At 54.5% G+C, this 25624-nt stretch overlaps 1 protein-coding gene and 1 long non-coding RNA gene across 4 annotated transcripts in view; both read left to right on the top strand.

Annotated features, from left to right (window-relative positions):
* The first annotated feature begins 1763 nt into the window (after positions 1-1763).
* Positions 1764-7484, top strand: LOC139038678 (uncharacterized). Its single transcript, XR_011491730.1, has 3 exons — positions 1764-1921; positions 6343-6465; positions 6812-7484. It is a non-coding gene; the product is annotated as an uncharacterized lncRNA (long non-coding RNA).
* A 17353-nt stretch (positions 7485-24837) lies between these two features.
* RCOR1 (REST corepressor 1) overlaps positions 24838-25624 on the top strand; it is a 118253-nt gene continuing 117466 nt past the window's right edge. For 2 of the 3 annotated variants that reach the window (XM_070477785.1, XM_070477787.1), the window contains exons 1-2: positions 24838-25396; positions 25477-25536. In XM_070477785.1, the coding sequence (XP_070333886.1) occupies positions 25093-25396; positions 25477-25536 (364 nt within the window). In that variant the 5' untranslated portion in view covers positions 24838-25092. The remainder of the gene's footprint in view (positions 25397-25476; positions 25537-25624) is intronic. The other variant, XM_020913538.2, reaches the window with a different exon arrangement.

Here is a 25624-nt window from a genome sequence, read left to right as displayed (position 1 = left end):
AACCTTGAGAATGTTATGCTGAGTGAAAGAAGCCAGTCACGGAAGGGCGAATCTCCATGATCCCATTTATGGGAGGTGCTTGAGCAACCTTGCTCAGAGACGGAAAGTAGAAGGGTGGCTGCCAGGGGCTGGGGGGGGGGGGAGATGAGGAGTGGTTTAGCTTTGCAGGAGGAAGAGTTCTGTGGATGGATGACAGTGATGGCCACACACAACGTGTATTATTTAATGCCACTGAAGTGCACACTTTTATTATTAATATTTTGGTGGAAAGTAAAGTTTATTTCAGATGCTGGGAATGGGGCTAGGGACTGGGGTAGATGGGTGGGGAGGGCAGACTCCTGTCCAAGGGCTGACTCCCTGCTCTGACTGTCAGGGGCAAGAGTTTTTATATGCAGAGGGAGGGGGCTACATGCAGAAATAGCTGTCAGCTCTGACAGTCATCCTGAAATTGGTCATCGGTGGTCTGACTGGCATCATCTTGTCTTTTTTTTTAAATGTGTTTTTAATTGGAGTATAATTGCTTTGCAATGTTGTTAGTTTCTGCTGTACAACAACTGGAGTCAGCCTTAAGTATGTATATACCCCTCCCTCCCGAGCCTCCCTGCCACCCCTCCCCAACATTAGGATTATTCTAACTGAAGAACAACATGGTGGTAGTCTCTGGTGTGAAGGAAAGTGATGGTTACACACACACAGGCACACACGCGCACACACATATATACACGTTTTCTTTTTCATATCCTTCCACTGTGGTTTATTTCAGGATATTGAATAAGTTCCCTGTGAACTGCACACTTTAAAATGATAAATTCTGTGTATAAAAAATAATAATTAAACACAAAACCCTCTATTGGCTCTGCATTTCCTCCATGAAGACCAGCTACATAATTTGCAGGGCCCAGGGTAAAAGGAAACTGCAGGAACTCTGTTCAAAAATTAAGAATTTCAGGCTGGGCGACAGCAGAGCTGGGGACCAAACGTGGGCTCCTCTGGGCAGGGGCCCGTGGGGTCGCACAGGTCGGAGCCCAAAGGGCCAGCCTCCCCCCAGGTCACTGCAGGGTCCTCCTGTGACCTGGCTTGCTTTCAGCTTCGGGGCGGGGGCCAGACCTCTGACGTCTGGATCTTTGTCTATGCTGTTCCCTCCGCGTGAATTACCCTTCCCTGCAGTGTCCTTTGTCACCAGATCCAGGCTCAGCTCTTCCTAATACTGGCCGGCGGCTGGCGGTGGAGATGTGGTCTGCTCAGTGAGGCCGCCGCCCCGCACCAGCTGGGCGTGCAGATCGGGCCCCCTGGCTACCAGATGACCCAAGCCACCACGTTTTATTCAGAATAATGACACTGGCCACCAAGGAGTGGGCACCTGCCCCGTGTCCCTCGGCTCCTGGGCCCTCCCCGCCACCGCCTGGGATCTCACCCACGTGACACGGGCGGGAAGGGCGCAGAGACCGCAGGCCACTCAGCAACCGCTAAGGAGAGGGTCAGGGGCTCCGCCGGCCCGTTTGCCGGGTCTGGAGACCGAGGCCCGCCCGCCCGCGCCGCCGGCCGCTTCCCGCCCCCGCCCGCGGCCGGGTCCTCGCAGCCCCGCGCAGAGGAGAAATCCCGCCGGCCGCGGGCGGAGGCGGCGCGGGGACGCGTAGCCATGGTGACCGCGGGAGACAAAGAACCGGCGGCGCCGGGCGATGGAGGCGGCGGCAGAGGGGGCGCGGGCCTGCGGGGACCCCCGCGGGGGCCGGCGCCCGCCGCCGCCCAGCCCGGGCCTCCGGGTGGCTTCGGGCCGGCCTCGCGCGCTCTGGGCCTCAGTTTCCTTGTCTGGACAGCGGGCCCGGACACACTGGCTCCTCTGACCTCTCTCGCTGGGTTTGGCCGTGCTTTCCCTTCCTTTCACCGCCTCCTCCCTCGGAAAGATGAATCAGTCTGGAAGGTCCTTCTAAGGGGGCCCCGGGGAGGGAGTGCGCTGGGCGGGCGTGGAGCAGCCCCCCTCATCACAGGAGAAGCAGACAGGCCCGGAATGGGGATGGAGGGTCAACCGGCCCCTGCTGAGGCCTAGGGCCGCCGCTCGCAGCGTGGGGCAGGATGTGAGGAGCCCCGAGTGACCGGGATGGCCCCCCTCTTGGCCTGACCCTGCCTCGGCACTGGCCGCAACCCAGGGGGCCCCCCAGGACCAGGTGGCAGAGGCCCCAGTCCTGGCTCCACTTCCGGCCTTTCGTGCCCTCCTGGTGGCGGGGCAAGGCCCAGCCTGGCTCCCCACCTCCTCCTTGAGAGCCGCTAGAGTCCACAGGCTGGGGGACACTGGTCCTCTCCTTTACCCCAAGCTGGGCCTCAGTTTACCCATTTGTGAAAAGGGGCGCAGAGAGGTTTAGACTCTAGCTTTTTGCAGCCCCAAACTCTGCCAGGCCTGTCCTGGTCCCTGTGGGCTGATCTGAGGGGTGACAGAGCCCTGGGCCCCTCTGGGCTGTGTGTGCCGCTCTGGGCACCCGAGGAGATGCTGCAGGTAACAGGTGAACTGGTGGCTTTCTTCTGTGCCCAGTCCCCTTGGGGCTAGACTCCAAGCCAAGGGCCCGGTCCCAGTGAGGGTTGGGCCTGGGCCCTGACTCCCGGAGCCCCCAAACTCAGGACCCAGCAGAAGGGCAGGAGGAGCTTGGCCCCTCACCTCACACTCCGCGGTGACCCCAGTTCCTCCCCTCGTGTGTGACCGGCGGGGAGGGGCCGGAGCGGATAGGCTCTTCCTAAATGGGCAGTGAAGAGCGAGGGGTCACTCCCAGGGTGGGGGGTCATCAGAGAGGCCCACCCACCCCTGCTGCTCGGGGTCTCAGGAGCCAGGGCCCCAGAGGCAGGCCAGCAGGAATGCTGCCCCAAGCCTCAGCCCATCCCACCGTGGGACCGCCCTCTCCAGCTGCAGGGTGCCGGGGTGGGGGCGGGGGTGGGGGGCAGAGGCTTCACCCTGACCCTCTCCTGCCTCCCAACGCCTGGAGTGTCCTTCACACCCTTGGCTGCCTGGCAAACCTTTGATTGTCCCTCACCTCTCAGTTCACATCTCCCCTCCTCCAGCCCCCTATGGAGGCTGTGTGGATCCACACAGCACTCTTTAAAATGTGTGTGTGTGTGTGTGTGTGTGTGGTAAAAGTCGTGGGGTTGCAGAAGAGTCAGCCAAGACTTAGCGACTAAACAACAGCAACAAAAGTCACATAATACCAAACATACTATTTTAACCATGTTTCACTGCACGGTTTGGTGGGACATTCACACTGTTGTGCAACTCTCACCTTCAGCCATCTCCCAAATTCTTCTCCCCTAAGCTTCCCAGTGGCTCAGTTGAGCCTGGAGCCTGGTGGGCTGCAGACAGTGGAGTCGCAGAGTCGGGCACCACTGAGCAGCCGACAGTTTCCCTTCTTTCGAGCTGAAACTCTGTGCTCGTTAAACACTCACTCCTCATTGCCCCTCCCCACCCCCAGCCCCCGGCATCTACTAGTGTACTTTCTGACTTTGAATTGACTATTCTAGGCATCTCACGTAAGTGGAATCAAACTGTTTGTCTGGATCTAATGTATGGTGCTCAGTAGCTCAGTTGTGTCTGACTGTTTGCGGCCCCATGAACTGTAGCCCGCCAGGCTCCTCTGTCCATGGAATTTTTCAGGCAAGAACACTGGAGTGGGGTAGCCATTTCCTACTCCAGGGAATCTAAATCGGGGATTGAACTCAAGTCTTCTGTGTCTCCTGCATTGGCAGGCGGATTCTTTACCACTAGCACCTAATATCAGAGAAGGCAATGGCACCCCACTCCAGTACTCTTGCCTGGAGAATCCCATGGATGGAGGAGCCTGGTGGGCTGCAGTCCATGGGGTCGCTAAGAGTGGGACACGACTGAGCGACTTCCCTTTCACTTTTCACTTTCATGCATTGGAGAAGGAAATGGCAAGCCACTCCAGTGTTCTTGCCTGGAGAATCCCAGGGATGGGGGAGCCTGGTGGGCTTCCGTCTATGGAGTCGCGCAGAGTCGGACACGACTGAAGCGACTTAGCAGCAGCAGCAGCAGCACCTAATGTATATTGGAATATACATTTATTTTGAAGGTTAACATATATCCTATAAACAGATTATGACTTCTCTCCCGCCCCCCACCACCGTGCTATATAGTAGATTCTCATTAGTGATCTCTTGTGTACATAGCACTGTGTATATCCAGACAGCACTATTACCCACCCTGGTGGCACAGTCCCTTTGCTGGTCTGTCCCCCCCGCAGCCAGGGAAAGGACACAGCTCTCTGTGGGGTCGCTATCTCCGCCCCACTGGGCCTGCTGTATTTGTGGGACCGATAGAGACTGTCCTCTGAGTTGGGAAAGACAGGATCCTCCTCCCCCTGGGTGAGGATGGGGACACTGAGGCCCTCCCACAGGAAATGATGTGGCCCAAGGTTGCACGTGGAACCAGAGCTGGGGCCACAGCCGGGTGGCTCCCTCAGGCAGGGAAGGGGCGCTGTGGTTCAGGGGGCAACGCCAGAGTCCGGCTCTGCTTGGGTTCAGGTCCCCGCTCTGCCACTGTCTCACCCGCGTGGCACTGAGCAGGTCCCTTCTGATCGCTCCTGTGCACAAAGGGGACGATGACAGATGACGGCTTCTCAGGAGCCAGCGGGTTAATCCGTGGAGCATTAGCAAGAGCTCACCTGGGCTAACTCTGTTGAGCAGAGCCTTGGCAACCACCTCTTTGGCGTCCCTGCACCTGCCCCCAGCCAGAGACAGGGCCAGGGGCCTCTCTGCGCCCCGTTTCCCTCCTACTTAGCCTCCAGCAGCAGAGACTGGGACCAACTAGGCAGGCTAGGGAAGGGCATTCCAGATGAGGGGATGCAGTGAGCAAAAGGGAGGGATGGGATCAGCTAGCGGCCTTCCAGGAACAGTTTGGGATCAGGTTCCTTTTGCAGGAGCCCTGGGCATTCACGTGATGGGAGAGGCAGGGACCAGACCTCGAAGGGCCTTGACTGCCAGGCCGAGGAGCTTGCTTTGGCCTGGAAGTGTCTGGGAGTCATCAGATGTTCAGGGCTGAGACCAGCCATGCTCATGTAACTGGGGCAGGACCAGAGGGTCTGGTGGAGGCCCAGTGACTGGTAGGGTGGCCTCCAGGACAAGGAGGGTGTCCAGCGGATGCAGTGCTGCCCCCAGTACCCAATTCAGGACTGCATGGTGCAGACCATTGACGAATGAATGAGGCTGTACTCGGGATGGAAGCCACTTAAGAGGTGGGCCCACGTGTCCCGTGAGTACTGCAGTCCCGGTGAAACCGCTGGGAAGGGGCTCTGGGGAGGGGGGCTGTGATTCCCTCAGCCCCACACGGAGCCCGAGAGAAGAGTTGGCTTTGTGTTCCTGGCAGAAATGTGAAATCACCCGGTTCCATCTTGGCTGTGATTATATTTGGGGATCCAGCTGCCTCCTGCATAGCAGCTGCCAGGCAGTCTCTCTAGGGAGCCATAGCTGTCCTCCAGGGTGGGACATGGGGAATAGAGGGAGGCTGCCCAGGTACCAGGCCACCAGACGACCCAAGGTCCAGGACCCACCAGGGTCACAGTGTCCGTTCCACCGCCAGGGGAATGTGGCAAGGGGTGGGTGGCCAGCCTTGCTGCCCATCAGCCGTGAGGTCTGGGCAAGTCCCTTCCTCTTTCTGAATTATATTATACAGGATGGGCTAGGGTATGTGGTTCTAATAAGCAACCTCAGAATCTTTATTTTTTTCGCCTACAGATTTTAAAAAACATAGCAGGTTTATTGAGATAGCATAGAATTCCCCACCCAAAATGTACAGTTCAGTTCGTGCGCTTGCAGAGCTGTGTAACCATCACCATAAGCAATTGTAGACTGCTTTCATCACCCCCAAAAGCAGCCTTAAACGCATTGGCAATCTATCTCCACTAACCCGCTCCATACTCCCAGCTCCTGGCAACCACTAATCTTTCTGCCTGGATAGCTTTATCTATTCTGGACGTTTCATGCAAATGGAACCTTGTATGTTGCCTTTTGTGACTAGTTTTCTTACCATAATTTGAAGGTTAACCCATGATGTGCTTCCTTCCTTTTAATGGTTGAATAATATTCCATCATATGGGTAGAAAACATTTTGCTCATCCATTCATTAGTTGGTAGACACTAACTCCGTTCTAGGTTTTAGCTATTATGAATAATACAATTGTGACCATTTGGGCACAAGACTTTTGTAGACCTAAGTTTTCATTTATCCGGGGTGTAGACCTAGCAATGGGATTTTCTGGGTCTTATGGTAACTCTATGTTCTACATTTTGAGAAATTGCCCAAATGCTTTTCTAAGTGACTGTACTATTTCACATTCCCACCAACAGTGTATGAGGGTTCTACTTTCTTCATTTCCTGCCAACGCTTGGTATTGTCTGTCTTTTTGGTAAAAGCCATCCTTCTGGGTGTGGAACTTCACTATGGTTTTGCATTTCCCTCCCGACTAACTGGTGAGCAATTTTTGAAGTGTTTATTGGCCATTTATAAATCTTCTTTGGAATGACATCTATTCAGATCTTCTGCCCATTTTCAATTTTTAAAATTTTTAATTGTAGTTGATTTACAAAATATAATTTCTGACTTACTGTAAGATAGTTCATATATATACATATATTTTATAGTTTTTTCCATTATGGTTTATTACATGATATTGAATATAATTCCTTGTACTATACATTAGGACCTTGTTGTTTATCTATTATGCACTGCCTTTTTTTAAAAAATTAGACTTTACTTTTTAGGTTCACAACCCAGTGAGTTTTCCCCTATGACCCTCCACCCCTGTTCATTTGCTAGAGGCACAGAACAGCAAGGAGCATTTTCTTGGTCGTGTTTCACGTCCATCATGGGCTGGCGGGGTCTCTGCTCCAAGTCTCCTCACTCCAGGACCCAGGCTGTTGGAGCTACACTGGGGGCCATGGCAGGAGCGGGCAGTGGAAGAGGAAGTGGTCACTCACCCACTGGCTCTTAAAGCTTCCACTCGGAACACGTCGCTTGGCATCTCAGTGGCAAAGTGAGTTCCCCAGCCGTGCCTCCCTCCAAGGAGATACGCAGTCTCCCCTGAGCCAGGAAGGAGAGGATTCCAATATCTTCGAACACCTCTGATGACTCATAGCAGTTGACTAGCATCCTTTCCTACAGGACTTCTCAGTGCCTTTACTGTGTTACTGTTCACTGTCCCTCTCTGGAGAGAGTGGGGTGCAGCAGGCAGAGGAACCCAGATTTACTTGCCTGGGAAACCCTTTTCTCCCAGAGCATCTCATGGGCTCAGAAGTTTCCTAGAATCCCCTTTAGGAACCACTGCCAATTCCTAGAACAGGGATGGGCAGACTTTTGGGGAAGCATCAGATAGCAAGTAGTTTAGGCTTTGCGGTGGGGGGGAGCCTCTGAACCAACTCTATCTTTGCAGTGAAAAGCAGCTGCATGCAATATGTAAACAATGGGTGTGCGTGCATTCCAATAAAATGTTATTTATAGAAACTGAAACTTGAATTTCAGACTCTTGATTTTTCCAACCATTTAAAAAAGTAAATAACCAAAGGAGAAACAGAGACTTCCCAGTGGTCCGGTGGTTAAGAATCCTCCTGGCAATGCAGGCGACTCAGGTTCCATCCCCAGTCGGGGAACTAAGACCCACTTGCCTCAGTGCAACTACTGAGCCTGTGAGTCACAACGAGGGACTCCCCGTGCTGCAGTGAAAGATCCTGCATGATGCAACCAAGACCCCAGGTGATGCAGCTGAGACCCGACGCAGCCACATCAATTAATTGATTAGTTAATTTTTTTGAAAAAAGTGAAACCACTCTCAGCTCATGGGCTGTACCAACACCGGTGATGGGCTAGATGTAGCGCCTGCGGGTTGGTCTGCTCACTCCTGTCCTGGAGGATGAAGCCCGACCCTTCGCCTGGCATTCAAATTCCTCATGTTCCTCAGCTTCATCTGCCACCACATCTCTACACAGAACTGGGCTTGGGACATGGTGGTTGATTCTCCAGGAACAAGTCATATTCTTTCCCTCCCGGGCCTTTGCACAGGCTCTTCCTCCCCCCGGGAGTGCCCTTCTGGCCCTTCTCACTTTGGCAATGCTGCGAGCTCTCTTGGCCCTGGGGGAGCATCAGGAGCTGCCACAGCTGTCGGCGCCTTCACTCCCAAGGCGCCTTTGCCTTGTATCCTGCCCTCATAGCTCAGCTGATAAAGAATCTGCTTGCAGTGCAGGAGACCTGCGTTGGATCCCTGGGTTGGGAGGATCCCCTGGAGAAGGAAATGGCAATCCACTGCAGTATTCTTGCCTGGAGAATCCCATGGACAGAGGAGCCTGGCAGGCTGCAGTCTGTGGGGTTGCAAGAGTCAGACACGACTTAGTGAGTAAACCACCACCACATTCTGATTTTTCATAGACGTATTTGCTTCCCCAACTCTGAGCTTCTGGAGGGTGGGGACCTTGTCCTCCTGATGTCTGGGCCCAAGAGAGGGAGAGCTGGCGTAGCCCAAGGGCCACTAAAGAGGAAAGCAAATGAGACCAGGTTGGGGCTGGGGGTGCTCCCCGGGGGATCCCAGCCCCATCCAAGGTCCCAAGATGGGGACACGTTCGGAACCTGGAGGGACCCAGACACCAGTCTGCCGCAGCTGGGTGGAGGGCGACAAGGGACACGCAGGGGGCTGCAGGGCGACGCTAGGGAAGGAGGCCTGTGTGGCTCAGCAGCAGGCGCCACGGAAGGCTCTTGAGCACAGGAGGGCCTCATTTTGCACATCTGTCAAGTGGGAGCAATGACCCCTGTGCTGGAGGCCTCCTGCGGTGCTGTGAGGGTCAAATAAAGCCTGGTCTCAAGTGGACTGGGGCCAGGAGAGAGCTAACCTTGATGGGGGACACTGTTGCTGTGTCCCTGGCACCTGGCTCATCAGGGTGCTCTCGAGGTGTGGAGCCGACGTGAAGAGGGACGGAGTCTGATGGGAATTTCCTGGTGGTCTAGTGGTTAGGGCTTCCCTTGTGGCTCAGCTGGTAAAGAATCCACCTGCAATGTGGGAGACCTGGGTTCGATCCCTGGGTTGGGAAGATCCCCTGGAGAAGGGAAAGGCTACCCACTCCAGTGTTCTGGCCTGGAGAGTTCCTTGGACTATATAGTCCGTGGGGTCACAAAGAGTCGGACGTGACTGAGCGACTTGCACTCATACTCACTCATGGTTAGGACTCTCCCCTCTCACTGTCAGGGCCTGGGTTCAATTCCTGGTCCGGGAACTAAGATCCCACAGCACAGTCAAAGAGTGAAGGAGGCTGTGGACTTCCCTGGTGGTGCAGGGGTCAAGAATCTGCCTTGCAATGCAGGGGACACGGGTTCGATCCCTGGTCCGCCATGCGCAACGAAGCTCTTTCGCCACAACTACTGAAGCCCACGTGACTAGAGCCTGTGTTCTGCAACTAAAGAAGTCACCGCAATGAGAAGCCTGAGCACTGCAATTAGAGAGGAGCCCCTGCTCGGCGCAACTGGAGAAAGCCCACAGAGAGCAACGAAGGCTCAGCGCAGCCAAAACTAAATTTAAAAAAAAAAGAGTGAACGAGGCTGAGAGTGGGCTTAAGTGAAAGGGACTCAAGTCTCTGAGGTTCAGATAAAACCGCTCAGGCCTCAGCAGGGCTGACACATGGCGTCACAGCATCCTGTAGCAGATCAGGTCGCAGATGGACCTGAAGCTGAGGCAAAAGCCTCTCATTTTACAGATGGGGAAACTGAGGCCAGAGAACCCCAGGGATGTGCTCAGGGGCCCTCGGGTGGCCCTAGTACAGCAGGTCCTGGCCCAGGTTCAAGCTCCACCGCCCTCTGCCTGGGGGTCCCCTGGCAGCACCCAGAGAGTCTCGGCCACTGTGCTCTCTCCCCAGGAGACGCAGATGCCAGGATGTGCGGGGAGTCGGTGCCGCTAATTAGTCACATCATTTTTGGCATCTCACATAGCCTCGGGGAAGTGGAGAATGTCATTGTCAAAGTATTTTTGAATATTTGCCTTCTCAGCAAGAAGACGCTGTGAGAACACTCCGTCTTGCATTCGGGCAGCTACTAACAGAAATAACAAGCGCCGTGGGCTGGAGGGATCTGGGAGCCCGAGAGCGAGGCCTGGAGGAAACCCTGGAGCTGCCGCTCACAGCTGCACTGCTCTGCCCCTCTGGGCCCCGTGTGCTCACCGGAAAGCGCTTCCTCCATTTATCAGATATTTATGGAAGCCCACCGTGTGCCATACACTGCTCTAGGTTCTAGAGAAACAGAGCAAACAAAATACACAGGAATACTTGCCCTCAAGAGGTTGTCACGCTAAGCGCGAGCCAGACAGTGTTATTTGTGGTTCAGTGGTTCAGTCATGTCCAACTCCTTGCAACCCCATGGACTGCAACACGCCAGGCTTCCCTGTCCATCAGCAACTCCTGGAGCTTGCTCAAACTCACGTCCACTGAGTCAGTGATGTTATACAACCATCTCATCCTCTATTGCCCCCTTCTCCTCCTGCCTTCAATCTTTCCCAGCATCAGGGTCTTTTCCAATGGATCAGTTCTTCACATGAGATTGCCAAAGTATTGGAGTTTCGGCTTCAGGCTCAGTCCTTCCAATGAATATTCAGTGTTGATTTCCTTTAGGATTGATTGGTTTGATCTCTCTGCAGTCCAATGGACTCTCAACAGGATTCTCCAGCGTCATAGTTCGAAAGCATTAATTCTTTGGCATTCAGCCTTCTTGATGGTCCAACTCTCACATCCATACATGACTACTGGAAAAACCATAGTTTTGACTAGATGGGCCTTTTTTGGCAAAAACACACCAGCTGATGACGTGTGCAAATGAAAAAGTGTGTTGGGTGGAGGGTGGCCTGTTTCAGAAGGGCAGACAGATCTGATAGAGGTGAGGAGTGTGCTAATATAGTCTCTAGTGGAAGAGCATTCCTGGCACAGAGGACAGCAGGTGCAAAGGCCCTGAGGTCTGGGCGAGCTTGGTTTGTTCAAGGAGCAGCAGGAAGGGTAGTGAAGCTACAGCCAAGCTGTGACAGAGAGGAGGCCAGGTGACAAGACAGGGTCCAAGAGGCCCCAGGGGCCTGCTTGGGTGGGGCCTTCTGAGCCGCCGGAAAGCCTTTGTTTCCATTCTGAATAAGGTGGGAGCCACTGGAGGGTCTGAAAAGTGAAAGTGTTAGCCACTCAGTCGTGGTGTCCGACTCTGCAAACCCATGGACTGTAGCCTGTAGGCTCCTCTGTCCATGGGATTCTCCAGGCAAGAATACTGGAGTGGGTAGACATTCCCTTCTCCAGGGGATCTTCCTGACGCAGAAGTGAATCCCAGACGTCCTGCATTGCAAGCAGATTCTTTACTGCCTGAGGCACCAGGGCATCCTGTGAAAGGTTTAGAGCATGGGAATGACGTGATCCGGTTTCTGTTTTCACCGTCTTCCTCTGGCAGAGGCCAAGAAGTCAGTTGTAACAGTCCAGGTGAGAGGTGACAGGTCTCCTCCTGGGCGGGGGCGGTGGAGGAACCGGCGGAGACTGGATTCTGCACCCGCCTGGGGGCAGAGCAGATGGCAGGTGTGGAGTTTGAGGAGAGACGACAAGCGAGATGCCTCCAAAGTTGTGAAGTGAGCACATGGGAGAAGAGGTGACATTCCCCAGGGTGGGGCCTAGGGCGTGATGCCCGCGGGCCCGCCAGACAGTCCTGAGCAGATGGAGCGGGTGACCGGGCTTGAGGGGCGAGTTTCTGCTGGAGACACAGACTGGGGAGTCATCGGTTAGAGGTGTTTTTTAAGGCCACGGGCCAGCCTGAGATCGCCGAGGGGTAAGCGAGAGAGGAGGCCAGGGGCGGACAGTACCAGCAGCGTCTCCCGTGCAGGCCCGGGTGCTTCTCTCACTGTGACAGTCATGCCTGACACCCAGGCCGCTCCATCACAGACCACGTCCTCCTCTGGGACCTCGGGCTCCTAGCCCAAGAATCCATGCAAGACTTGGGGTGGCAACTAAGCCCGTGCGTTCCAACTACTGAGCCTGTGCTCTGGAGCCCGGAAGCCACAACTATCGGGCCCACGGACCCCAGAGTCCGTGCTCCACAGCAAGAGAAGCCAGCGCACTGAGGACCCCTTGCGCCGCAGCTAGACGGTGCCCCTGTCGCCGCGACCAGAGAGAAGCTGCAGCAACAAAGATCCAGCACAGCCAAAATAAATTAAAATTATAGAAATAATAATGGAAAAAAAAGAGCTGGGGTTGGAAGGCTGAGGGACAGACTGCAGGGTGCACAGCTGTGTCCAGATGCAGGGCTGTCTACCACCTGCCCCACCATCCCCTCTGGCCCTGTTGGGGGGTCCTGGCCTTGAATTTGAAGGCTGGGCTCCGACTCTGGCCCCTTAATTCCTGTGTGTGTGTGTGTGTGTGTGTGTGTGTGTGTGTTTGAGAGAGAGAGAGAAAGAGAGAGAGAAAATACACATAAGATGTATCATTTTACCATTTTGGAGCCTGCCTGTAGCTCAGCCGCAGTTGGGTCCATCCACAGTATTGTGCAACCATCTCTATTATCAGTTGCAGATCCTTCTCCTCACCTCAGCAGGAAACCCTGGCCCCATAAACAGTCACTCCTATTCCCTCTTCCCCAGCACCTGACAACCCAGATCTGCTTTCTGTCTCTGTGGACTTGCCTGTTCTGTATTTCACAGAAATGGAATCAGACACCATGGGGCCTGTTTCCTTCACTTAGCATGTTGCTCTCAGGCTTATCCACACAGTCTCTGTCTGCCCATGGTTCATGCCTTTCTCTGGCCGGGTCCCTCCATCCTTGGCCGGCTCTGCCACCTGGAGTCACACTTAGTTCATTGGGTTGACGTGAAGAGGTTTAAGTACACCAGAAAGTAGTGAACCCTCCTCCCCCTGGACTGGGGCCGGGGAAGGGAGGCGGGCCTGGTGCCCACAGTGTGGATGGGAGGGCTTTGGGGGTCTGCACAGTCAGGGGCGACCCCTCAGCTTCCCCCACAGTGGGACTTGGAACCAGCTCTAGCTGTGGGTGAAGTCAGCGACCACTCACCCACCTGATTTTTGGCTTCCAAGATTTTGCTGCTCTTGTTTCTGTCCGTTTTGGTGAGGCTTGGGGCAAGACTGAGGGCTTCCCTGGTGGCTCAGAGGGTAAAGCGCCTGCCTGCAATGCAGAGACCTGGGTTTGATCCCTGGGTCGGGAAGATCCCCTGGAGAAAGAAATGGCAACCCACTCCAGTACTCTTGCCTGGAAAATCCCATGGACGGAGAAGCCTGGTGGGCTACAGTCCATGGGGTCACAAAGGGTCAGACATGACTCTTTTCTGGGGCAAGACTGAAGGTGAATGAATGGGTTCCACTGGCCATCGTTCTATTCCTTCAAAGGCTTTCTGAGATTTCTGAGGCAGCCGTCAGGGACAGACTTCACCCGCTCCTCAGAGGGGAGCCTGGACAGGCGGAGGCTGCTCCCCGGAGATGGAGTGGGGCTGCCCCAGGTCTGCCCCAGTCCTCCCCTGGCTCTGAAAATGTCGGGTGTTTGGTAAATTGTCTTGACACTATTGAGTTGTGCCCTTGCCTGAAAGGACGCCTTCCTCCGGGGCCGCCCATCAGAGCCCCTAACTTTCGCTGAGGCCCACGTGTTCCAGGCCAGTGGGAAGACAGACATCAGCAAGACAGATGTTCGGGGGATTCCCTGGCGGACCAGTGGTTGGGACTCTGCACTCACTGCTGAGGGGCTGGATTCAATCCCTGGTCTGGGGACTAAAGTCCCACAAGTTGTGTGATGCTGCTAGAAAAAAAATCCTTGTCCTTGTTCAGTTGCTGAGTCGTGTCTGACTCTCTGTGACCCCATGGACTGCAGCACTCCAGGCCTCCCTGTCCTTCACCACCTCCCAGAGTTTGCTTAAACTCATGTCCATTCATTTGGTGATGCCATCCAACCATCTCATCCTCTGTTGCCCCCTTCTCTTCCTGCCCTCAATCTTTCCCAGCATCAGAGTCTTTGCCAACTAGGTGGCTCTTCGAATCAGGTGGCTGAAGTATTGGAGCTTTAGCTTCAGCATCAGTCCTCCCAGTGAATATTCAGGGTTGATTTCCTTTAGGATTCACTGGTTTGATCTTGATGTCCAAGAGACTTTCAAGAGTCTTCTCCAGCACCACAGTTCAAAAGCATCAATTCTTTAGCACTCAGCCTTCTTTATGGTCCACCTCTCACATCCATATATGACTACTGGAAAAACCATAGCTTTGACTAGATGGACCTTTGTCAGCAAAGTAATGTCTCAGCATTTTAATATGCTGTCTAGGTTTGTCATAGGTTTTCTTCCAAGGAGCAAGTGTTTTTTAATTTCATGGCTGCAGTCGCCGTCCCCAGTGATTTTGGAGACCAAGAAAATAATACCTGTCGCTGCTTCCACTTTTCCCCCTTCCATTTGCCATGAAATGATGTGATTGGGTGCCATGATCTTTGTTTTTTGAATGTTGAGTTTTAAGCCAGCTTTTTCACTCTCCTCTCTCACCTTCATCAAGAGGCTCTTTAGTTCCTCTTTGCTTTCTGCCATTAGAAAAAATACAATAAAATCTTTTTTTTTAATTAAAAAAAAAAGATACTTGGGCCATAGGGAGGAAGACCGGTGAAAGGGTGGGAGGACCAAGGAGAGGCTTCTGCTGAGCTCTGCCCTTGGGCCACGGTAGCCCTTCCTGCAAGCGGTGAGGTGGTCTTCTTCCAGCCTTACCTTCACCTGCACCACTCTCAACAGCCCCCCACCCCACATGGGCACCACGAGGAGGACCTGGAGGTATATTTTCCTCTAGGCCAGGCACTGGCCAGGGCTGGAGCACGCTGTGAGCGGGACAGACAGACAGGCCCTGGTGCCAAGGTGGAGTCTAGTGAGTGAATGATAACACAGAAGAACAAAGAGCCACAACTGTCATTGAGATAAAGCTGAGGGCCTGCAGGAGGCCTTGGCTGCTGGAGGTGGGAGGTGGGAAGGCTCCCGGGAGGTGATGGCAGAGTGAGGGGGGCAGGGACGCCAGGCCAGGAACAGCCTGTGCAAAGTCCTGGAGGAGGTGGGGGGGGGGGGGCAGGGATCAGAGGACAGGAAGGGAGACCCATACCCACCACCTGGGGCCTGGAGCTTGCTGAGGGGGCTTTGAATTTTATCCTCAGCAGGAAGCCTGGGGGTTGCGAATTGGGAAGGCAGGTTCCAGTTCCGGTTTTAAAGATGATCTCTGACTGTCCTGGGATTTCCCAGGTGGTGCAGTGGTAGAAAACCTGCTTGCCAAAGCAGGAGAGGCAGGAGACTTGGGTTCGATCTCTGGGTGGGGAAGTTCCCCTGGAGGAGGAAATGGCAACCCATTCCAGTATTCTTGCTTGGGAAATCCTGTGGACAGAGGAGCCTGGTGGGCTACAGTGCATGGGGTCTCAAAGAGTCAGATAGGACTGAGCGATGGAGCATGCACACACATTGTCTGGATGTCCTGGGGCAAAGGGATGGTGTCCGACATTCAAGCGGGGAGGGAGGAGGAGCTGCCCAGGTGTCCTGAGCTACCCTGCCCAGGAGAAGACCCCTCGAGGCTCCCCTGAGCCTGGCACCTGAGGCAGTGATCTGTCTCCAGGACCCAGCGCTCCCACAATCACCTGCCAGGGCCATCTGTCTCCCCTGTCCGTGTGTCTCTCTGTCTCAGGGGGACTTTAGCAGGTTTGCCTTTTTCTGACCCAGCATCCTGTGGAGTTGGGGTGGGGAGGAGTAGCTAACTCCCACTGTCCCTCCTGTAGATAAGGGGTGTGTCCTTGGACAGGAAACCACACGCTGGAAGGCGGTTTCTAGATGAGAGACACCTTGTCTCTGAGTGTCTAAATGTCTGGGTGCAGCTGGTGGCAGCCTGAAAGCTGGCATCTGCCAGCCGTGGGGCTACCTGGGAAGTCACACGCGCCCAGCGCTTATTGCATGGCGACACGTCTGCACTCTGACTCGGGTTTTGTCCAAACATCCCAGACTGAACCCAGGACCTTTAGCAGGGGTGATTGAATGAACCCTGCTGTGCGTGAGGCCCTCAGACCACAGAGCGGCCTCATGGAGCTTACTTTCCAGAAGGAGAGAAAGACAGAGCCACACAAGGTGACTGGGTGCCAGGAAGCAGGATCACAGGGACCCGGGCCGGGACAGGGGCCTCAGGTGGTCAGGGAGGGCAGAAGGGCTCCCTGGAGGAGGTGGCCCCTGAGCTGAGATGTGACGCAGTGGGCCACAAGGCCTGGTAGGAGCGGCATGCCCCAAGCACCCCCAGGAAGGCAGAGGTCCCCCAAAGTGGGGAAACGAGATAGACCTGGGGCTGCAGGGCTTTCAGCTCCAGTGAGAAGACCCTGTGGCCACCTGCCGGCCTGGGGCTGAGGTCTGTCTCAGCTGCAGGCCGCGCTCCCCCTGCCACTTACCCCAGACCTGTGGCCATCTCCCAATCTCCTTGGGGAGGCTTCTTAGAGAAAGAGGGACATATTCTTGAGAATACTTGAAGGAAGGGCAGCAGGAACAGGGCAGGAAGGACCTGGCCCTGGTACTTCTGCTCCCAAGTCCTTCTCTGATGGCAGGCTCCGACTGGGCCTCCGACCCCCCTGTAACGGGAGTGTGGAGGCCACAAAACTCCACCTGGGGGCTGACAGACTGCACAGCGGGGACCTGACCGAGCAGCGAGCTGCGAGACAGAACCTCAGGGGCCCTTCCTGTACTCACCACGCCGGCCCTGGCATCCTAGTGAGGTCAGGACTTCATCAGTCAGAGGAGGCCGGTGTGGAAGCCGGACCCGAGACCTCCAGGCCCAGCGGGGAGGCTTGACTGAACACAGCTTTATTGAAACCACTCATGAACCATACAATGCACCCATCTCAAGCGTGCAGCTCACTGTGTATGTGGGCACTCGGCTGTTCAGTTGTGGCCGACTCTTTGCCACCCCATGGACTTCCCAGGTGGCTCAGTGGTAGAGTCTGCCTGCCCGTGCAGGAGACACAGGAGACACGGGTTCGGTCCCTGGGTTGGGAAGATCCCCTGGAGGAGGAAATGACAACCCACTCTGGTATTCTTGCCTGGAAAATCCCATGGACAGAGGAGCCTGGAGGGCTTCAGTCCCTGGGGTCGCCAAGAGTCGGACACAATTAGCAGAGATCAAACCTCTATCTCTTGTGTCTCCTGCATGGGCAGGCAGATTCTTTACCACTGCGCCACCTGGGAAACCCATACAATTCAATGGTTTTTAGTATATTCAGAGTCTGGGACCAGCACTACCATCAGTTTGAGAACATCCCATGACCTCAGACAGAAATCCCATACGCAGCAGCATTTCACTCCCTAGTGCCCTCCTCTCCCAGCCCTTGGCTACCTGCACTCTTCTTTCTGTCTCTATTCATTTGTCAACTCTGGACATTTTGTATAAATGGCATCACATAATATGTGCTCTTTTGTGACTGGCTTCTTTCATCTAACATAATGTTTTCAAGTCTCATCCATATTGTAGTATGTGTCTATTTTTTCCTTTTTATGGTTGAATAATATTCCGTCTTATGGGGGAATTCCCTGGTGGTCCAGTTGTTAGGACTCTGCAGGAGGCATGGGTTCAGTTCCTGATGGGGGAACTAAGATCCCACATGTGACAAGTCCCCCCAAATTAATTAATTATATAATAAAGTTTAAAAAATTACATCTTATCAATAGACCACATTTTGTTTAACTGTTCATCAGTTGATGAAGATTAAGCTGTTTCACTTTTTTTTCCCTTTTATTTTGGCTGCACTGGGTCTTCATCTGTGGCTCGTGAACTTCTCTAGCTTCAGTGTGTGAGCTTAGTTGCCTTGAGGGCTATGGGATCTTAGTTCCCCAACCGGGGATCCTACCCGTGTCGCCCATGTTGGAGGCTGAGTTCTTTTTTCTTTTTTCTGACATGACATTTTATTTGGAAGGTGGATTCTTAACCACTGGACTCTCAGGGAAGTCCCTGTTTCCACTTTTTGACTATTGTGAATAATACCACTATGAGCATTTGTGCACAAGTTTTTGTGTGGGTATATGTTTTCATTCTTTTGGTTATATACCTAAAAGTGGGATTGGTGGGTTGTATGCTAACTCTATGTTTAACTTTTTGAGGAACTGCCAGACTATTTTTCAAAGCAGCTGCATCATTTCACATTTCCGCCAGCAGTGTAGAGGGTTTCAACGTTTCCTCATCCTCCCAAATACTGGTTATTACCATTCTTTTTTTATGATAGCCATCCTATGGGCTAGGATACCTGGTGTGGTCATTGCAGTTTTGATTTTCCATTTCCCTGGGGGCTACTGTTAAGCATCTTTTCATGTGCTTATTGGCCATTTGTGTATCTTTTTCACAGAAATGTTTAGGTGCTTATACCCATTTTAAAATTGGTTTAGGGCTTCCCTGGTGGCTCAGTGGTAAAGTATCCGCCTGCCAATGCAGGAAACATGGGTTCAATCCTTGACCTGGGAAGATCCCGCATGCCGTGGGACAACTAAGCCCGTGCACCACAACTACTGAGCCTGTGCGCTAGAGCCCGGCAGTCACAACTACTGAAGCCCTCCCGCCCTAGACCCCCGGCTCCACAACAAGAGAAGCCACCATAAAGAGGAGCCGCACATCGTAACTAGAGAGCAGCCCCTGTTCGTCACAACTGGAGAAAAGCCTGCAAAGCAACGAAGACACAGCACAGCCAAAAATAAATAAATAAAGAAATAAATAGGCTTATTCATCTTTTATTATTGAGTTGTGAAAATTCTTTACATATTCTAGATCAAACCCTTTACCAGGGATGATTTGTAAATATTGTTCTCCCATTGTGTGGACTGTCTTTAACTTTCTTGATAGTATCATTCGTAAAAGAAAAACAAAATATTTAAATTCTGATGAAGTCCAATTTAGCTATTTTTTCTTTTTGTTCCTTATGCTTTTGGAATTGTGTTTAAGAAGTCTGTGCTTAACTGAAACATGTATATTATCTAGGGTGAAACAGATCACCAGCCCAGGTTGGATGCATGAGACAGGTGCTGGGACCTGGTGCACTGGGAAGACCCAGAGGGATCGGGTGGAGAGGGAGGTGGGAGGGGGGATCGGGATGGGGAATACATGTATATCCATGGCTGATTCATGTCAATGTATGACAAAAACCACTACAATATTGTAAAGTAATTAGCCTCCAACTAATAAAAAAAAATAAAATAAAATTCCAGTTACAGTAACACACACACACACACACAAGAAGTCTGTGCTTAAAAAAAAAAGTCCGTGCTTAACTCCAAGTCTCTCCTTGTGAAATGAAAATTTACGCTTGCATTTTTTTCTTAAGAGTTTTATAGTTTTAGCTCTTACAGTTAGGTACACGATCCATTTTGAGTTTTTCTTCAGTTATTAACACATTTAAGTAACAAGATCTGGAGGCAGGTCTAATATCTGCTGTGATTTTGGAGCTTAGTGTACACACTGTTCTGAGATCTCTCCAATACATAATGTGATGAGACAGTATCATGATTTCTATGGGTAGACAGAGCCCCAGTCATTGCTAATACCGCCTACATTCATAATTGGAGAAAATGATAGATTTCAGTTAAAGGTTCATTTAAATAAATCTGTAACTACCCTCCTGGGTTCATGGTACCTCTGAGCTCTATCCACAGGTTTCAGGTTAAGAACTCCTAGAATAGCTAAAATTCATGCCCAGAGTCTCATTTTCTGAAGAGTCTTCTGCGGGAATGAATCCTCCCAGGATAGGCTTCTGGCTGTTTTTCTGCCACAGCCCAGCACACACGCTTTTTCCTGGCTCCCGCTTTGTAGAAGCTATTCTTTGCCTAGCAAATTTCTAACAAGCCATCTAACAATAATGCTAAAAAAAAAAAAAAAAAAAAAGTAGCAGTAAGAATTATAAACACAGGACTTCCCTAGTGGTCCAGTGGCTAAGACTACATGCTTGCAATCAAACCAGGGCCCAGGGTTTGATCCCTGGTCAAGGAACTAGATCCCGTGTGCCACAACTAAGAGGTCACATGCCGCTACTGAAAGGTCCCGCAACAAAGATCGAAGATGCTGCGTGCTGCAACTGAGAACCGGGCGGCCAGATATACAAACAATTATAAACACTATGTGTAGTATCAGAGGGCTTCCCAGATGGTACAGTTGGTAAAGAATCCCCTTGCGAACGCAGGAGACGAGGGTTAGATCCCTGGGTTGGGAAGATCCCCTGGAGAAGGAAACGGCTACTCACTCCAGTATTCTTGCCTGGGAAATCTTATGGACAGAGGAGACTAGCTGGTTGCAAAAGAGTCAGACATGACCGAGCATGCACACAGGCACGCTCGCACTGTATGTGTAGAATCAAACAAGGTCTTTTACCCACATCCTCAAACTTTGTCCTCCCTGCCTTCCTAGGTCTCTGGTGAGGCATGTGGCTTGCATGGCTCTGTGGCTGAGACCTGCTGTGGGGCACGTGTGGCCGTGTGGTTCAGACAGATGACTTCACCTCTAGGTGACTCAGTTTCTTTACCTACAAGGCATGGATGAGCCCCATGGGATTATTGGTTGAATTAAAAGAACCCAGGATCTCTACCCGGAGAACAGAACCAGGCAGAGTCACATTCCTGAAGACATTAGCTATTTTCTTTAAGCCTTTCACAGGAGAGAAGGTGCTATTTCTCTCCCAGCATGAGGGAGACCTGGGTTTGATTCCCAGGCCTTCCCAACCTGGGTATCAGCAACCCCTTGCAGTATTCTTGCCTGGACAATCCCCAGGGACAGAGAAGTCTGGTGGGCTACCGTCCCCGGGGTCGCAAAGAGTCGGACGTGACTAAGCGACTAAGCACAGCACAGCATATCCATTCTCTCCTCCTACACTAGGTTAGTGCTTACTTATTTGTATCATTCAGGATTCTTTGAGTTGTAGCAGGATCTCCAATGGCTCTATTTAAAAAGCCAGGGTTTCAGGACTGGCTTACGGGGCATGGGCAGTGGGGACAGGTCAGAAGATTGTATCAGACTCAACTGGCCTTTCTGCATAGACTGGGGGTGTAAGAAGAGCTCCCTGGAACAGGGCCTAGACTGGCGTGGGCGAGCGAGCCCCCACAGGGTAAGCGCCTCCTCCAGCTTCCGGCCCCGCGGCCCGTCTCGCCCGTCCCATCCCTGGCCTGGCCTTGGACGTTCTAGGCTTCAGAACCTTGGGTCCTGATGTCAGGGAGTGAGATCCCTTCCTCCCTAAGAGCTCCAAGAAAAAGTTCAGGCGAGAGCCTTGATTGGCCTCACCAGGTCATGTGCCCTTGTGGGGCCAATCACTGCGGCCAGAGTTCTGGGGCCCTCTGATTGGCTAGTCCTGGGTCACGTCCTGGTCAGAGATGGGGAAGCCCCAAGCCAACAGCTGGCAGAGGGTGGTGCGCATGGCTGCCTCTTGGGAGATGCTGGGCTGACAAAACCCAAGGTCCTCCTCAAGGGCGTATTTCACGTTGTCTCCGTCAGACCTCACCTGTGCCAGGAACCCTCTCCTCCCTGGGCTTGGCTCCTGCTCTGTGTACGCACGGGCAGCCTGTGTTCCCTAAAATTACTTTTCACTCAACAAATATTTAACGAGTTCCTACAATGTATCAGGCACAGAGAAGGGGGTCTAGGAGGAACCCCAACACCTACAAGTCGGAAGGAGAGGGTGCAAGCTGCAAAGGGGGCTGAGGGGGGAGTGGTCTGTGAAGGAGGAGGAGGAAGACTAGGGTCCAGGGAAGTGAGGGAATTTCCCAAGGGAGGAGTGGCAGACCCAGGTGCTGCTGAGAAGTGCAGTGAGAACAGGAAGTGACCGCTGGATTGGGCAGGAGGGAGCTTGTGGGTGACCTTAGCAATAGCTAAGGGTAGGGATAAAGCCCTACTGAGGTGGGGTGAGGAGAGACTGGGAAGGGAGGGAGTGGAGAAGGCAGGTTTAGACTAGTCTCTGGAGTTTTCTATTGTAGGGGGTGGGGAGAGCAGGCAGAAGGGGGCTTGGGAGCAATGGTGAGTCCCCCCCCCCCTTTTTTGAAAATGGTACCCAAGGGAAAAGAGAGAGGGGCTGATGGTACAGGAGAGCAGCAAGGGGAAGGCAGCAGGAGGTGGGTGCTTGAGATCAAGATACGGGTGGGAGAGCCTGAGGGGGAGGTGGATGCCAGGTAGGGAGATGTGCCAGTTTGGGTACTGGATGATGAGAGACCCCATCTGACGGATTCAGTTTTTCTCACTGAAGACATGAGGTGAGGTCATTTGCTGGGACTGAGGGCAGAAGGGCTGTGGGAGGTGTGTAAGGAGAGGGAAGAGGGTGTGAAATCTTAGTCTCAGAAGGTGGGGGAGAGTGTCCCAGGAAAACATGGTAGGGCTGCTGACTCTGTGGATTGCCAGCTTGAAGACTGACATCACAGATTCCCAATCAGAAGGGCTGTATGTGGGCCCCCTTGCCTGCCCCCCAACAAGAGGCAGGGGCAGGAAAGGGGCTTTCCTTTAGGTTGCAGGGTTGCTTCAGGTGGAAGGAGAGGGGATGGGGAGATGGAATTGGTAAAAAGCCACCAGGCTAGGAGGTAAGTACTATTATTTGTGTTTTACAGACCAGGAAGCTGAGAGGGTCAAAGCCAGTATGGCATTCTGTGTGACTTTGGGGTCAAACTAGAACGGGGCTTGGCACAATTAGCTGTTATATATTTGTTGAAAAAAGTGACTGGCTGGAAGGCCCAGTGATGTATCCCTGTCATTACCCAGCTAGGAAGTAGCTCCAACCTTGGGGTTTGGTATAGGTGGGACTGGTGACCCCACGTCCCGTGTCTTCCCTGTGGCCCTAATAAATGACTCAGTATCAGCTTTGTGCCCTCCTCGTAGGCTAATTTCTCCAGAGTCTGCTGGTAAAGCTCCATAGACACCAAGTGAGCAGGGCAATGTTCTCAACCTCATTCCTCACGCAGTACTCCCCCAGAGATGAGTCACAGCCCTCAGCCAGGTGTGAAGGCCACTTCTGGTTTCTAACCTTTGGCTTTGCTGCCTGTATCCCCCCACTCCAGCTGGTGGGGAGTTATGGGGCGGGGGTGGGGGGGTGGGGGGGTGGGGTGGTGGCCACACACACCTGCACCACCTGGGCTCTCCAAGGAGATGGGTGTCCTTTTAAGAGGAATCCAGGAGCTGAGACCCTGAACCCGGCGGGGGCACGTCTCCTCCATGGCGAGGGCACAGTGCCTTTTCTTACAGGCCTTTCGGGCAGAACTGAACGTGGTCACTTCACTGAAGTAATAATGACGGTCCATGCCGCAGAAAATGTGGAGAACATCCTGCTTATTTATTCAGGCTTTTAAAATCATCAAATTCCAGATTTCTCCCTGTAGCTATTTATAACCAGAGCTGGTGTAAACTGTCCCCATATTAAGCGCAGGTTCGAAGTAACTTAAAAGGAAAACAGCCATCCGCTGCATTTAAAATTAAAAAATTTCTTCTCATTTATAGACCTCTCGCCTCCCGATTATGTGCAAAGAGCACGCGTTGTTTGGGGGAGTCGGTGGAGGTGGGGCAGATAGACCTGTGGGGGGGGGCTCACACATTCTCCCATCCCCCCTCACAGCTATAAAAGCAGCCCCTGGGCCCACAGCTGGTCACTGTCCAGGGCGAGGATGTTTCGGGTTGGGTCGAGCGTTTCCTCACCGGGGTGCCCAGGGTGGAGCGGCGGAGGCCGGGCAGGCGGCAGATCCGGAAAAGTGGCTCCTGCCTCGGAGGAAGTTGACCCTCCTCCCCCTACCGAGGGCTTGGGATGAAAACGGCTTCTGCCCCCTTTACCCTTCTTGGACCCCCAGCCCGTCTCTGTAAGCCCCCCGTCCCCGTTTTCTAAGGGCTCCCCTCCCCCCCGAGGACAATCCGGCCCCTTCACAGCTCTCCAAACGGCCCTCTGGGATGGCAGGGGGACCTTCCCCACCCACCCCGCGCCCTGACTCTGCGTCCGGGCAGCGTCCCCGCTCAGGACCCTCCCCTCTGGCCTCGCAGACGCGGCGGCGCCCCGAAACTCAGGCGATTGCGGCGACTTCCAACGTCCCCCCCACCCCCCAATTAGCAGAAAGCCCCACCAAAACCCCACCCCGCACCTCGAGCTCCCACACTGCCTCCTCCGACTCCAGGAGACACCGCCACCTGGGAACTCTGTCCCCCTGCACTCCGCTGCGAGGAGATAACCCCCCCCCAAAAAAAAAACCCCGTGGGAACGGTGGGGCCGCAATTAGTTTCTTCCAATTAGTTTCCCTTCTTTGTATAAGAACCCATTCAAACTGCGAGAGGTAGTCCTCCGCGCGAGGGGGAAAGTAGTCCCGACCTCGCCTTCGGTCTCCGCTCTCGCGTCGCTCGTGTTTCCCTTCAAGAAACCGGTGGGGCTCTCGGCGGAGCCCTCCGGGGAACGCAGGGGCCGGGGCCGCGGGGTGGGGGTGGGGTGCGCGCAGGGAAGCGGGGCGGGGGGGGACTGCCGGCAGAAGGAGGGGGCGGGGAGGGCGGCTAACTCCTCGCTATTGCCTAGAGAGATGGATCATGGGGCGTAGAGAGACGGCAAACCTCAAACCACGTACAGCGGTCGATACGCGTCAACCGAACCTGACCAACGGAAGCCTGGCACCACCCCCCTCCCCGCTCTCCCGCCCCGGCCCCTCGGACGGACGGCTGCGCGCAGCCAACCGGGCTGCCGCTCGCCGTCCAAATCGCACGAGAGCCAATGGGGGCGCGCGAAGGGCGGAGCCACCCCCTCCCCGCGCCGGGTTGGGCTGCGCGCGGCTTTCCCCCCCGCCTCAACTCACTGCTGGCCCAGGCCCCGCCCCCCTCCCCTCCCGCTCGCTGCTCCCGGAGTAGTTAGAGCCAGTGAAGTGCGGGCGGCGAGGAGAGCGAAAGTTGCGCTGGGCTCGGCGCCGGGGGGCCTGAAGCGGCTCCGCGCTCCGCCCGCCAGGGCCGCCTCAGCCCCAACTCGCGCCCGCAGGCTCCGGCCGCGCCCGCCCGCACCCCCTGCCCCGGCCCGGCGCACCCCCCCACCCCCACCCCCGCCTCCTCGAGCCGCGGGGTCCCCTGTCACTTTCGCCCGGCTCGGGCCCCCCGCCGATGCCGGCCATGGTTGAGAAGGGCCCCGAGGTCTCAGGGAAGCGGAGAGGGAGGAACAACGCTTCCAGCGCGGCCGCCTCGGCCGCCGCCGCCGCTTCGGCCGCCGCCTCAGCCGCCGCCGCCGCCTCGGCCGCCGCCGCCTCCTCGGCCGCCGCCGCCTCAGCTGCCGCCTCCGCCTCGGCCGCCGCCGCCCCCAATAATGGGCAGAATAAAAGTTTGGCGGCGGCGGCGGCGCCCAATGGCAACAGCAGCAGCAACTCCTGGGAGGAAGGCAGCTCCGGCTCGTCCAGCGACGAGGAGCACGGTAGGTGGCAGCCGCCCGCGCCGCCCCCGCGCCCGCCCGCTCGTCCGCGCGCTGACCGCCCCCCTCTGCTTTTCCCGCAGGTGGCGGCGGCATGCGGGTCGGACCCCAGTACCAGGCGGTGGTGCCCGATTTCGACCCCGGTGAGTAGTACTCCGGGCCGGCCGGCCGGCGACCCGAGGGGGCGGACGGCCTCGGACAACTTTTCTTTCTGTGGGTGTGGGTCCTGCC

This window comes from Odocoileus virginianus, chromosome 16, assembly GCF_023699985.2.
Source record: "Odocoileus virginianus isolate 20LAN1187 ecotype Illinois chromosome 16, Ovbor_1.2, whole genome shotgun sequence".
NCBI lineage: Eukaryota > Metazoa > Chordata > Mammalia > Artiodactyla > Cervidae > Odocoileus > Odocoileus virginianus.
The sequence above is the reverse complement of the archived record's forward strand: the minus strand, read 5'-3'. Positions and strand labels throughout refer to the sequence as shown.